Source organism: Ovis aries, chromosome 18, assembly GCF_016772045.2.
Source record: "Ovis aries strain OAR_USU_Benz2616 breed Rambouillet chromosome 18, ARS-UI_Ramb_v3.0, whole genome shotgun sequence".
Classification (NCBI taxonomy): Eukaryota; Metazoa; Chordata; class Mammalia; order Artiodactyla; family Bovidae; genus Ovis; species Ovis aries.
The window spans coordinates 40,680,400-40,694,924 of record NC_056071.1 but is presented as its reverse complement, the minus strand read 5'-3'; the positions used below and the strand labels follow the sequence as shown (position 1 = coordinate 40,694,924).

The window sequence follows — 14,525 nt, the reverse complement described above, 5'->3', positions numbered from 1 at the left end:
CCTACATTGGACTAGTGGCTACTTACCAGCTATGGCTATGAGAAAGAAGTCATACTATTCATTTGCTAATCTAGTAGTGGTCTGTGGGTTTTATAAATAGATTTGATCTGCCTATGTGATTACTGCCTAAGTTCCTTGGCATTTGAATACATCTCTAGGAGGAAAGCAAGTCAGTTCTGGCATCTCAGCTGAAATCCCAGCTCCCATACTTAGCAGCAGGGTGACCCTGGGCAAGTCATTGGCATTAGAGCCTTAGATCTGTACAAACAGGACCAATAATAGCTCTTCCCTGGGGATGTTATATAAATTAAATGAAGGAATCTACTCAGAACGTCGCATATAGTGGATGCTCAGCAGACATTATTTGCCTAGCTTCTTCCTCACTTTCAAGCAAAGGTCAGCAAATGTTTTCCATCAAGGACCATACAGCAAACATTCTAGGCTTTCCAAGCCATTGGTCTCTGTCACAACACTCAATTTTGTCACTGCAGGACAAAAGTAGCCATAAATGATGAGCACAGCTATGTTCCAATAAAATCTTATTTTAAAAATTAGGCCTTGGGCCAGTTTTGGCCCACAAGCTATAGCTGCCATTCCTTAACACTTAAACCACATATGTCCAGACATCAGACTAAGCTAATTTTTCATCATTCTGTTGGATTTTGCCTGCTCCAGACATGTCCTTGCCCTTTCTCTTAGTTGCTTTTATTTCTTGAATGTATCAGAGCAAATGAGTCTAGTTCAATGGACTGACTCATCTCTCGACTTTTAATTTTAGGCCTTGAGAAGCCCCATAGGAGGTAAGCACTCAGACCTGGGATGCTCGATTACCTTATCCACACAAGAGGTTCTCGGGAAATCAGCCATGTTTGAGGAAGATTCCCTCAACCTGCACAGAGACTGGAAGATAGACCATCACTTAAGAACTCACCTAACTGAGGAACTTTCATTAGAGGAGAAGGATGGGTTGCAACTTATTTCCCAGGTTTTAAAATACTGCATAACCAATATATTTGCATTCATTTGTGTATGTATAAAGCACTTCTTAGAGGACATAAGAACTGAAAACCACAATGATCACTGGCAAGGTGGGAACTCAAATTGAGGGACAAGGATGGGAGAGAGAGTTAACTGAATATTTTTAAAATGTTTTTAATGGTTTTGTTTATTTTTATTGATGTATAGTTGATTTGCAATGTTGTGTATAGTTGATTTGCAGTGTTGTGTTAGCTTCTAGTATACAGCAAAGTGACTCAGTTATACATATATAAACACATTCCTTTTCATATTCTTCTCTATTATGGTTTATCACAGGATATTGAATATAGTTCCCTATGCTATACAGTAGGGCCTTGTTGTTTATCTATTTTTATATATAGTGGTGTATATCTGCTAATCTCAAACTCCCACCCTTTTCTCTTTTGGTAACCATAAGTTGTTGTTGCTGTTGTTGTTGTTGTTGTTTTATGTCTGTGAGTCTGTTTCTTAAGCATAAGTTTTTAAACCATGTGAAAACATGCAATCTATTCAAAAATTAATTTTTCTGATGAATTAAAAATTCAAACTAAAAACAAAACTTTCACATTCACAAAACCAGCCTAGTAAGAGAAAGACATACATGTGAGAGGTGAAGAAAGACAAGAACATAAAGCATCTGAGACTCACATGTCTCATGACTCCCAGGTGTCCCCAGGGACCCTAAGGCAGCCCATAGTTTTAGATCAGGCCACAGTTCCTCCCATGGAGTCCCACATGCCACACTGAGAAGCTTTCCAGCACCTCCATCTCTCTTGCTACTGACTCTTTTATTCCTGCCTTCAAATAAGCTTTAACTTTTTAAATAGAAACTTTTATCTGACCTCACTTTCCACTGCCATACTTTCTCTCATATGGCTTTCACAGCTCGGTTCCGGGAGCCATTAGGAATGATTCTCTCTCACTTCTTAACCATCTATAACCCAGCTTCTACCTCTGCTCTTTCATGAAGTCCCTTTTTCTCTAAGGTCCTCACTGACTCTTTACAACAAATCTAAAGGTTGGTTTTTCTCCTTCATCCTTACTGTTCTTGAACTCCATTTTGCAAAGAACAAAGCTGATATTCATCTTACTAAACATCTCTTCTCCCTTCATTTACTTAGTACCACAGAATTCTGTTCCTCCCTCAACCCCACTCTGGGCTGCTTTCATATTCCTGCCTCATAACTGGGCTAAAACTTGAGACATCCTTTTCTCTTCTCCATCTATCCTCATTCTCTCAGGGATTTCTTCTCTTCCCAGGACTTTATCTAGTGGGAAGAGAAAGCAGACGGGGCTTGAAGCATGGCTCTATGACATATTAGCTGTGCGGGTTAAGGGAAGTAATTTAATCTCTTTGAATTCATTTCCTCCACTCTAAAGCAGGGTCACTCACTCTTTCATTCAACAGTCTTCACTGAGCATCTACTATGTAGCAGACAATGTTCTGGATACATGAGATTCACTAGCAAACTAAACGGATGAGTATTTCTACCCTCACAGAGCTCCCAATCTAGCAGAGGGAGACAAAACATTAACAATAATATACATGCTAAATAAGAGAATTATATAAAATGTATAAATACAGTAAGAGCTGAAGACAAGAAACAGAGGTCAGGATACACCTTTTAAAAGGTGATCAGGGTAAGCTACCCTGTGTGCGTGTTTAGTTGTGCTCAACTCTCTGCCACCCTATGGTCTGTAGTCTGCCAGGCTCCATGGGGATTCTCCAGGCAAGAATACTGGGGTGGGTTGCCATGCCCTCCTCCAAGGGATCTCCCTGATCCAGAAATCAAACCTGCATCTCTTATGTCTCCTGCATTGGTAGGCAGGTTCTTTACCACCAGCACCACCTGGGAAACCCAAGCTTCCCTAAGAAGCTAATATTTGAGCAATCACTCAGAAGAGAAGGAGGAATTAAAAAACTGACAGAGAAGGTACAGCCAGAGGGAGCTGACAAAGGTCTGAAAGGCAGAAGTGTGCCTAGCTTATTCTAGGGACAGCAACGGGGCCAACGTGGGAATGGAGTGAAGTGAGCACAGGAAAGAGCAATTGGAAATGAGTCGGAGAGGAGTTGGGCAGGCGGGCAATCCATGTAGGGCCCCTGAATGCCATAGGAGCCGTTGTGGGGTTTTGAGCAGAGGGGTGGCATGATCTTTCAGGGTTTTGAGCTGAGGGGTGACATAATCTGATCTATTTTATAAGGGTCACTCTGGCTGCTCTGTCGGGAACAGACTTTAGGGGAAGCAGGGTGGAAGCAGGGAAACCAGCAAGGAGGCTACTGCAGTAACCCAGGCAGGAGTGATGGTAGCTAGGACCAGAGTGGGTGCACTGGCGAAGTGGTCAATTTAAGATTAAAAAAAAAACAGACTTGCAGGGTTGTTATGAGAATCTTATGAAAGCATGACTGCAGGTAAAGTGCCTAGCATGTGCCTGATACCAGGAAGATGTTAACTTCCTAAATGGCTTAGTCGTTAAAAAAAAAAAAGTGTCTGCCAACACAGGTGACTCAGGAGATGAGCAAAGGGTTCAATCCCTGGTGGGGAAGATCCCCTGGAGTAGGAAATGGCAGCCTATTCCTGTATCCCTGCCTAGAGAATCCCATGCACCGAGGAGCCTGGCGGGCTAGTGTCCATGTGGTTGCAAAGAGTTGAATACAACTGAGCATGCATGCCTGCACACTTACTATATTTTTCTGGTCAAATATGGGTCACCATATGGAAGAGGTCAAAGCTAGAATGTGATACCCCAGGTCAACTGACCTGGGGAGTGACAGTCACCCTCACCTGAAGTATTGAAATGAGGTTAGTCTGAGGAGGGGGCTTAATCTTTTAGCTTTTCACCTCATAGCCCAACTCCAGAACAATATTTCCTGAGGCCTACACTCCCTCTTAAAAGTTTCATCATCTACTCAACATCAGTGCATATATTTTTAAAAACTACCTGCCCCACCTCCATCTCAAGCTGTTTCTTCTATTAAAACTACACCAGTACCTACAGGCTGAAAACTTAGCTTCATCTTTGTAGAATTATGGAATAAAAGATGCTTCCTTTGGAAGCTGGTATAATGCCATCATCTGTTTAAAACATCTCTACCTACAAAAAAGAAATGAGGCCAGAATGGAGCATGACTAGCTGTGAGCCACTCTTTGTCTTTAATGACTGGGCAAGGTCTGGAACCGGTTTTCTGGATCCCGGTCTTGTCGTCAACAGCCCTCCCCACATTCACCCGTGCCCCATTTCCACAGCCCCTTACGCTGGCTGCCAGAGGCATCTCCGTATACGTCACCACCATGGCTGCCATGACTATCTTTCCTGTCACTGCCCAGGAGGCCTTCCAGAAAGGCTATCAGAGGCCACAGCCTATTCTGCTTCAAGTGTGCTGGCTCTGGGTTCAACTCCTGGCTCTGCACTCACTAGCTGTGAGGCCCTGAGCCAGTTTCCTAATCACACTCTGCCTTGCCATCTTCATCTGAAAAGTTCTTACCTCCCAGGACTTGGCAGAACAAGGCATGTAAGGCCCTTAGCACAGAACCAGTGCAAATAACAGCCCAAGGAGGGTGAGTTACCGCGAGCCATGACTATTCTCAGTCGCTTTCAGAGAAGTTACCACAGATGTCTGGTGAACAAATCCTACTTGCCTTGGTCTGGCCATCAGAGCCTGGCAGCAACCAGGTCTATTAAATGTATGGAAATGTAGTGCTCCCCGCTCACTGATCTTCTGTTGAGAAATTCTCTGTGCCCCAGTACCATGCTCATTCTCAATCCCCACCTCCATGTTTTGGTTTTTGCTCCTGCCTGAAATGCTCAGCTTAGTTCTCTCTGTCTAAATCCTGGCACATTCTTCAAAGCCCCAGTGAAAGCTTATTCTTTCACAAGGACTTTCCAGGCAAATCTTAGCTCTGCTGCTATTATTTCTTCTCTTCAATACTACCGTATTTACATGTGGTACACACTGGTCACTCTTGTGTAAAGGCATGGGAGCATTTAGTTAATAATATGAGTTCTAGAGCAAACTGCCTGGTCTCTCTCAGCCTCGATCTCCTCATAAAATAGGGTTAATATTAGGGTTGCTGTGAAGATTGGACACACAAATACTTAGTAAAAAACAATTAATATATGTAACTATTATTATATATTGCTGTTAACTTTTTCCTCTTTGTTTTATATATTTTCATCTTCTTCCTCCAGGTCATTCCATCCATATGTACTATACTTTTATCTAGTATCTTATATCACAGCTTACATTAATGAGCTAAGTTCTGAAAATTTTGATTTCTCTTCTTAAAGATTTCATTACATCTAATAATTTGCTCTAAAAGTACAGATTTACCCAAAATATCACCTCCCCATCTCAGAGCCCATAGATGGTACAGAATACAGGTAGCATGGTTATTAGCCAGAGGAGGAAGGTTGAAGAAAAGAAAAAATCCTGAGAAACTAGAACTGTCTGGTCTTTTTCTGCAAAAGTTAATATTGGAGATACGGAAGCTATTCTGGGGTTAGAACCAACAAATCAGAAAAGCACTGGGGGTAACTGGAACTTTCCATTCACACATTCCTGAAGTATTGGTATGTGTGCACGGCTACTGTTGTACTTTGTTTTGGATTTCACTCAAGCGGGTCCACCACTCACCAGGAGCAATGTTAGGTCTGAGCAACACCAACCAAGAGTTCTACGGCAGCAGGCACACATCAAGCTAATGCACAGACATGCACAGTTCCTGGTTGAGGCCCACTGTCACTAGGCAGTGATCATTGTGTGTTTTTTTCTTTTCTTTCTTTGGGGAATCAACTATGTTTATCAAAAATAGCAAGACGTTTTATAACAGAGAAGGGCTCACCTTTTCCCAGCAATACTTCCAAAAACCAGGTAAGAAATCATCTAGATTAAGAAGACCATCCTTACCTCTATTTTTTCCCATATGGCTTCATAGTTGTCCTGGTGTTGAATATCTTGCATCAGTTTCTGAATTAAAGCAGACTTTGCAGCAGAATGGCTCTCAATTTTCTCAGAGGATGAGACTCTCTCTGACTTCTCGTCCATGTATTTTTTCATGCCAGAGAGAGGCATGCACAGTTCCTCGTCGGAAAGAAGGTCACTCAAGGGGCCAGATTCCACACTCTCCCCGAGTGAAGAGGCTATGTCACTGGATGAGCTTGGAGACACCCTGCCTAGCCTCGTATGCTTCTTCTTGACATGGTATGTTGGATACATCTCAGAATCTGAGTTCATTTCAGACAGTTCCCAGTCATCAATATTCTGAAGGGTTTCTCCTCTGGGTTTCTGAGGCAGCAGCTTTGTTAGGTTTTCCAACTTCAGAGCTAATACTTCTGTCTGCTTGAGGTGAGAGGGCAGTGCCAGGTACTCATCAGAGCCATACCAGGCCTCCACAACCTGACCGTTCCTGGTGATGTGACTTGGGGAGGAGGAGTAGCTGCTTTTGTCTTTGTGTTCTGAAAGAAGGGGTCCTAGAGATGTGACGCTGTCTGAGCTAGCAGAGGACTCACTGCTTTGAGTAAAAGGTGGTGAACTGGATGTTTCTGACTGCACTGGCAATTTGGCCTTCCCACTCCTCTGGTGACACGGCTCCAGTGAGGACGTGGAGGCAGACTCTGTCTCTTGCCTCTGTCCGGCCTTGGAAGGACTAGAAGGAATTGCATTCGGCACTGTCAAACTCCTAGTGCTTTTGGCTTGCTTGTCTGAACTGGGTTCCTGTTTAGGGGTCTGGCATGGAGGCACCTCTTCTCCGGTCTTCTGGGGCTTTTTCAGTCGAAGCTTCTCTTTATGGCAGTCGTTGAGCCTCCCCAGGCTGGAGGAGACCTCCTTAATGTGACTTCTAACTGTATTTTCAAGATTCCCATCCCCCATCTTGTGCAAACACTCATATGACTGGCTGGCGGCAGAGGGGCTGTTGGGGTAAGGAGACTGTAACACCAGGCACAGCTTAGACCTGTCAGGAGGATCCACCAGGGATGGGGTGCTTCTGCTCATCTCAGGCTTCAGGTCGACCATCTGCTTCTTTCCACTAGAGCCTTTCAGATTATTTTTAAATGTCTCGTCTTTAAGGAAAAACCCTCTTTTTGGCAACGTGGGCTGTGTGGGAGAGTCCTCATTATAGTTAAAGCAGTCTCTGATGGATCGCTTGGGGGTTGTGTTTTCACAAGCAAGAGGCTGTGGATTCTTTGCCCCAAGTTGGGAAGAGGAATCAGATTCTTGCTCCACAGCTTCTGAAGCGGGTTGAACAGCATTTGTCGGAGCTTCCACTGAAGATGATGGCCCCTGCATTAAGCCTGGTTGTTCCTCCACTGTGCACGCATTATTTTCCTCACGTCTACCTCTGTCACCTGCTGAAAGAGATACTTGAGACGCCTCCTCGCTCACGGCTTCGCTGCAGTTGGAAGGGATGGAGTCAGGAGCCACCGAAAGTAACCCAACACTTCGGATAAGCTCGGGGAACTCCTTTTCCATCTCACTGTAGCTCCACGAGTCGAAGGGTTTGGTTTTGACCTGGCTAGAGGTCATATCACCCAGGCCACCGAGCAAATCCTCACTTGGACTGTAGTCAGATAGTTCGAAAGCAGTAATACCGCAATCCAGAGACAAGTAATTTTGAGAGCATTTGATTGTTAACTGTCCAGAGTCGTCTACTTCCGTTAGAGCATCAAGCCGGCCCTGAAACAGACAACGAAAATGGTTTCAGCAAATGTAACATTACACTCACTTTGCTGCTCACATGAAATCTCATCAGAAGCCACAATACAGGCCAAAAATGCATCAATCTCAATTGCTTCTGGTTTCAGGTACAGAAAGGCACATTCACTAATTACCATATTGCTTTACATAGCATCCTGTTCTTAAATATTTAAGGATTTTTCTTCAATCTGGAGAACAGAGCCTTGGTCAAGGCCAATCCAAAAATAACCATTCTTGCCTGGACTTTCTGTTTTAAAATAGTGTATTGTTCACTTAGGAAGCATTTGTTAAGTGATGCCTTAAGTAGTAATATTTCTGAGAACAAATTAATATGAGAGTAAAATCTCCACGTATATCTCTTTAGCTTATCACTCCATCACATGCTACAGTCGTAAGCTCATAGTAAATGCTCAGTAAATACTTTAAAGTAGAATAATTAATTATAGTAAGTCTGTTGTGTTAAAAATATGTTCACAAATCACAGGAAGATGAAATACTGAATTTGCATACATAACAAAAACAGTTCAAGACCAGCTTCTACTGTCCCCATCTGTGTGAAGGTAAACATGAGAATCCTGGAAAAAAATAACGTGTTTCAAAAGAGTATCTTTGCAGCCCCCATCCCTTTCCTCTGTGTGTATTCTCCCATACTCTCCCACCCTGATGCCCACTTCATCTGTGTATGTTAGATACCAAGTGCCCACCTTCCTTCAAAGTAGGCTGACTTGAAATTCCCTTATGCTAAAAAATAGTATTATAAGTGTTTTTAATTTAATTGTTGGTTGTGTGATTAAGGTTCTTATCTCATTACTAATGCAGTTTCCAACATCACACAACAAATGGGGAGAGTTTTAATTGACGATTTGTTTGGGACAGAAGGGACCCTAGCATCCGACATGCCTACAAGGCTGAAGGAATAGCTGGTCTAATCTAGCCCTTTAGGAGATGAAGAAAGAAAACTGCGGAGCGGAGGGTGGTGATACCCCAGATCTCTGTGCTCCTGAGGGAGGAATGGAGTGAGCACAACTCTGTTATTTCAGTCGGGTTATCCCAAGATCTGATCTCTCCAGGCCCTTATATCAGGTTTTTTGGCTCATTTGTTTGTTTGGATTGGGGAGGTTCTCTCTCTTCAGACCTTGCCTTTAATCTCCTGTTCCCTTCAGTCTTATTCCACAACATCTAGGTAAATAATAATAATGAAAAGCCTCGTTTTATTTTTAAGCCTAAATCTCCTCATCTTATAAATGGGGATGGTTCCTTATTACTATTATTTTTTCATTTAATCCTCAAAACGATTTTCTCCTGGGGTCTGTACTGTTGTCCCTGTTTTATATAAGTGGAGCCTGAGCCAAAAGAAGGTACATAACTAGCACAGGGCCTGGTGACTAAAGCTGAGCTAAGCCCTAAATGAAGGCTGTCTGATCCAGAGTCCACACTCTGACCTTTGTGCCAAAATTTTCTCTGATTCACTGGATGCTATTTTAAACGGATATATCCCCTCCTCCAGTTTGCCTTCCACATTGCCACCAGAGTAATCTTTACAAGTTGCAAGTCTGATGCTATTACTTCTTTGCTTAAAGTCATTTGTTAGCTTCCTACTGCTAGATTAAAACTCAAACCCTTCAAAGACAGATATAAAGAGGCCTCTCTCAGGCCACCTGCCCCTCCAAGACTGTACTCAGCCACAGCATCATCCTTTCATTTTTTTTAATATATTGTCTTTCTTCTGCCTCAGAACCTTTGCACATGCTATTTCCTCTGCCAATAAATCTTCCCACCTGTAACACCCCTAACTAGTTAACTCTTACTCACCCCTCAGACCTCAGATCAAGCTTTATTTCTTCAAGATTCTAAAGTCCCACATAAATCAGAATCTTTTATAATCTCTCAAAAAAAACTATGTTGTTTTTCCTGAAACATTTATCTCAATCTTTAAATACATACTATTGTGATTCTTTGATTAATCTGTTTATCCCATTGGTCTGTAAGCACCACAAGGATATAAATCACATAGAAAATGGCTTGCTCACCAGGATAACCACAACACTTAGCATAGTGAGCTGCAGAGAGTAAGCATTCAAAGATACATCTGTTGAATGAATGAAGACATTTGGGAATGTATATCTATGCCTTCATGAAGTTTATTCCTCTGATTATGTAGTTTTAGTTGATTCCAGTGATTAAATGCCCAAACCTCAGAGTTAAATGGACACGACTGAAGCAACTTAGCATGCATGCATGCATTGGAGAAGGAAATGGCAACCCACTCCAGTATTCTTGCCTGGAGAATCCCAGGGACAGAGGAACCTAGTGGGCTGCCGTCTATGGGGTTGCACAGAGCTGGACATGACTGAAGTGACTTAGCAGCAGCAGCAGCAGAGTTAAGTTCTAGCTTATGCATTAATTATTCATATGACCATGAACCAGTAGCTTGATGTCACTAAGCTTCATTTCCCTCATCTGTAAAAATGAAAAAAACAAGCCATGTCATAGGGCTGCTGCAAGCCTTAAAGACTACATAAGACACAAGTCTGGCACATGGATAGGTACTCAATGAATCCTTACCCTTATTACTTATTTTATATACATCGCACTTTGTTGTGATATAAATTGTCCTGTGGTTAAGTGCTAGTGGAAGAACACGCAAAGTGCAATGGTATGAGTGCTTGCAAGGGCCAATGTGTTCCCACTGTGAGGATGAGCATCATTCAGGTAAAGTGCTTACCACACCGTCTGGCATATGGTAAGTTCTTAATCAATGTTTACTATTGTGTTAATATTATTAAAAGTTATCACTACCTGTACAACTACCTCTCTTAACCTCAGTCTTCTTATTTGTAAGATGGATTACAATATAATCTGTAAAATAAGGATAACAGCACTCACTCTCCCTACTTTCCAGAATTGTTTGAGGATCTAACAAAATTGTGATGGTGATTCCTAACATTTAATAACATATGTTATTCATCTTTGACTACCTAGTGACTTAGAAAGAGTAAGAAATCAGACTCCTATATCCATGGAATTCTCCGGTAAGAATAGTGGAGTGAGTTACCATTCCCTTCTCTGGGGGAATCTTCCCAACCCAGGAACTGAACCCGGGTCTCCTGCATTGCAGGCAGATTCTTTACCATCTGAGCCACCAGGGAAGTCAATAAATATTTAGGGGAGGTAGAAAGAAAGGAAGGGAGGAAAGAAATTATTACTATTACAGAAGAGATCAGTTAAGAGCTGGTTTTGCTTGCTTTATTTAATTATTCCTAAGTTTATGTCCTTAAACAGTCACTTAAACTCTCTTAAATTCAGTTTTGAGAACTGAATGGAAAAATGACACTATTTCTTAATGGAAGCATGACTGAAGTATATTTTTTAACTGAAGCAATTGATTTACAATATTGCATTATTTTCAGGTATACAGCAAAGTGATTCAGTTACATATATATTTTTTCAGATTCTTTTCCATTATAGGTTATTCTGATACTGAATATTGTTCCCTGTGTTATATAGTAAATCCCTGTTGTTTATCTACTCTCTATATATAGTTGTGTATACCTATTAATCCCGTACTTTTCATTTATCCCTTTTCCCTTCCTTTTCCCTTTGGTAACCATAAACTTGTTTCTATACCTGTGAATCTGTTTCTGTTTTATAAATAAATTCATTTATGTTATCTTTTATATTCCACTTAAAAGTGATATAATTTAGTATTTGTCTTTCTCTTTCTGACTTATTCATTTAGTATTGTACTCTATAAGTCCATCCCTGTTGCTGCAAATGGAGATCTTTCATTCTTTTCTATGGATGAGTAACATTAAAATGGAACTACTTTTAATATCCATTATCTTTCTTACTAAATGAAACAATAAACATAATTTGCTTATCACAATTTCTGAAATATAGAAAATTTCAGGATAACACATTTTTATACAATTTTGAGCTTTGCCCTAAAGTATTTTTCATTTGTTTGTTCAGCTGGCTTTGTTTCAGTAATACATTTGCCAATTTGTTTACAAGATATTATCTACTCCGTATTTAAATAAAGGAATAAAACTCATTTTGTTTGTGTAAGGACAGAAAGAAAGAGAACTTGCCACTTTCTCAGTTTTCAAACCTATTCTATGATGGGCTCTGAAACTCAACTGATTTCTAGAAAAGAAAATGAATTCACCTTCACTGGAATACATCTACTATTTTAGATTATCAGCATGTTTAATACCATTTCCCTCTTCATTCTACAAATCTTTCACAGTTGAATTTATTCTGATAAAGCTTAGAATTTTATCCTAATTCTCTTCCTATTTTCCACAGTTTCAGTGTGTTGGCAAAAACAAAACTGACAAAAAATAGGATAAAAAATAGCTTCAGAAAGGATGGTAATGGAGACAGTGCTTCAGTTCATAGAGAAATGTTCACAAAGCAGAAGGCTTTGAATCCACTGTTCCTTTACCCCTTCATACAATATATTCTTGCATATCTACACCAAAGCTAAAAACTGACTCCAGACATGAAAATCCACTAAACTGCTTCCAACTGAATCTGTAAATAATTGTTGAGCTCATAGTGTGGGGACCATGGGTACTACTTAATATAAAGTCACAACACAGCTGTGAAAATAGTGGCCAGTTACAGTCTCAATGGTTTTTCATTTTTCATGGGCTACCACCTGGTGAACAAAACAAGTTCAAATAAAAGCATGATGAACATATTCCACAAAACACAATAAGCATAAACTCTAGAGTACTTTTACATTCCCAGCTATAAACAGAGTTGATCAGAAAATGTTTATTGAATGAATAAACTGTTGTTGCTGTTGTTGTTGTTGTTGTTGTTGTTGTTGTTCAGTCACTCAGTCATGACTCTTTGTGAACCCATGGGCTGCAGCACGCCAGGCTTCCCGGTCCTTCACTACCTCCAGGAGTTTCCTCAAACTCATGTCCATTGAGTCAGTGATGTCATCCAACCGTCTCACCCTCTGTCATCCCCTTCTCCTCCTACCTTCAATCTTCTCAGCATCAGGATCTTTTCCAATGAGTCGGCTCCTGGCATCAGGTGGCCAAAGTATTGGAGCTTCAGCTTCAGCATCAGTCCTTCCAATGAATATTCAGGATTGGTTTCCTTTAGGATTCACTGGTTTGATTTCCTTGCAGTTCAAGGGACTCTTAAGAGTCTTCTCCAACACCACAGTTCAAAAGCATCAATTCTTCAGTGCTCAGCCTTCTTTATGGTCCAACTCTCACATCCATACATGACTACTGGAAAAACTGTAGCTTTGACTAGATGGACCGTCAGCAAAGTAATGTCTCTGCTTTTTAATACGCTGTCTAGGTTCAGTTCAGTTCAGTCGCTCAGTTGTGTCTGACTCTTTGCAACCCCATGAATTGCACCATGCCAGGCCTCCCTGTCCATCACCAACTCCCGGAGTTCACTCAGACTCACGTCCATTGAGTCAGTGATGCCATCCAGCCACCTCATCCTCTGTCGTCCCCTTCTTCTCCTGCCCCCAATCCCTCCCAGCATCAGAGTCTTTTCTAATGAGTCAACTCTTCGCATGAGGTGGCCAAAGTACTGGAGTTTCAGCTTAAGCATCATTCCTTCCAAAGAAATCCCAGGGTTGATCTCCTTCAGAATGGACTGGTTGGATCTCCTTGCAGTCCAAGGAACTCTCAAGAGTCTTCTCCAACACCACAGTTCAAAAGCATCAATTCTTCAGCACTCAGCCTTCTTTACAGTCCAACTCTCACATCCATACATGACTACTGGAAAAACCATAGCCTTGACTAGACGGACCTTAGTCGGCAAAGTAATGTCTCTGCTTTTGAATATGCTATCTAGGTTGGTCACAGCTTTTCTTCTAAGGAGCAAGCATCTTTTAATTTCATGGCTGCAGTCACCATCTGCAGTGATTTTGGAGCCCCAAAAAATAAAGTCTGTCATTGTTTCCACTATTTCCCCATCTATTTGCCATGAAGCGATGGGACTAGATGCCATGATCTTAAGTTTTTTGAATGTTGAGTTTTAAACCAGCTTTTTCACTCTCCTCTTTTACCTTCATCAAGAGATTCTTTAGTTCCTCTTTGCTTTCTGCCATAAGGTTGGTGTCATCTGCGTATCTGAGGTTGATTGATATTTCTCCCGACAATCTTGATTCCAGCTTGTGCTTCATCCAGCCTGGCATTTCGTGTGATGTTCTCTGCATAAAAGCTAAATAATAATAAGCAGCATGACAATATACAGCCTTGACGTACTTCTTTCCCAATATGGAACCAGTCTGTTGTTCCATGTCTGGTTTAATTGCTGCTTCTTGACCTGCCTACAGGTTTCACAGGAGGCAGGTAAGATGGTTTGGTTCTCCCATCTCTTGAAGAATTTTCCACAGTTTGTTGTGATCCACATAGTCAAAGGCTTTAGTGTAGTCAATGAAGCAGAAGTAGATGTTTTCCTGGAATTCTCTTGCTTTTTCTATAATCCAATGGACATTGGCAATTTGATCTCTGGTTCCTCTGCCTTTTCTAAATCCAGCTTGTATATCTGGAAGTTCTTGGTTCATGCAGTGTTGAAGCCTAGCTTGGAAAATTTTGAGCACTACTTTGCTAGCATGTGAAATGAGTGCAAATGTGCAGTAGTTTAAACTTTTTTTGTCATAGCACTTCTCTAATAATTTGAATAAATAAATATGTAAAATGAATTGGTTTGACTCAGTTATTTCCAAATGTCCCCTCTAGTGGTAGAAAGTGGGCAGGTCTAATGACTAATTAATATGGGATGTTGGACAGAATGAGGTGAATACATGGGTAAGAACAAACAAGCACAAAAG

At 41.3% G+C, this 14,525-nt stretch overlaps 1 protein-coding gene across 3 annotated transcripts in view; it reads right to left on the bottom strand.

Moving 5' to 3' along the window:
- AKAP6 (A-kinase anchoring protein 6) overlaps positions 1–14,525 on the bottom strand; it is a 501,319-nt gene that overhangs the window by 282,145 nt on the left and 204,649 nt on the right. For all 3 annotated transcript variants that reach the window (XM_042235676.2, XM_060401786.1, XM_060401787.1), the window contains one exon: positions 5,924–7,690. In XM_042235676.2, coding sequence (XP_042091610.1) covers positions 5,924–7,690 — 1,767 coding nt within the window. The remainder of the gene's footprint in view (positions 1–5,923; positions 7,691–14,525) is intronic.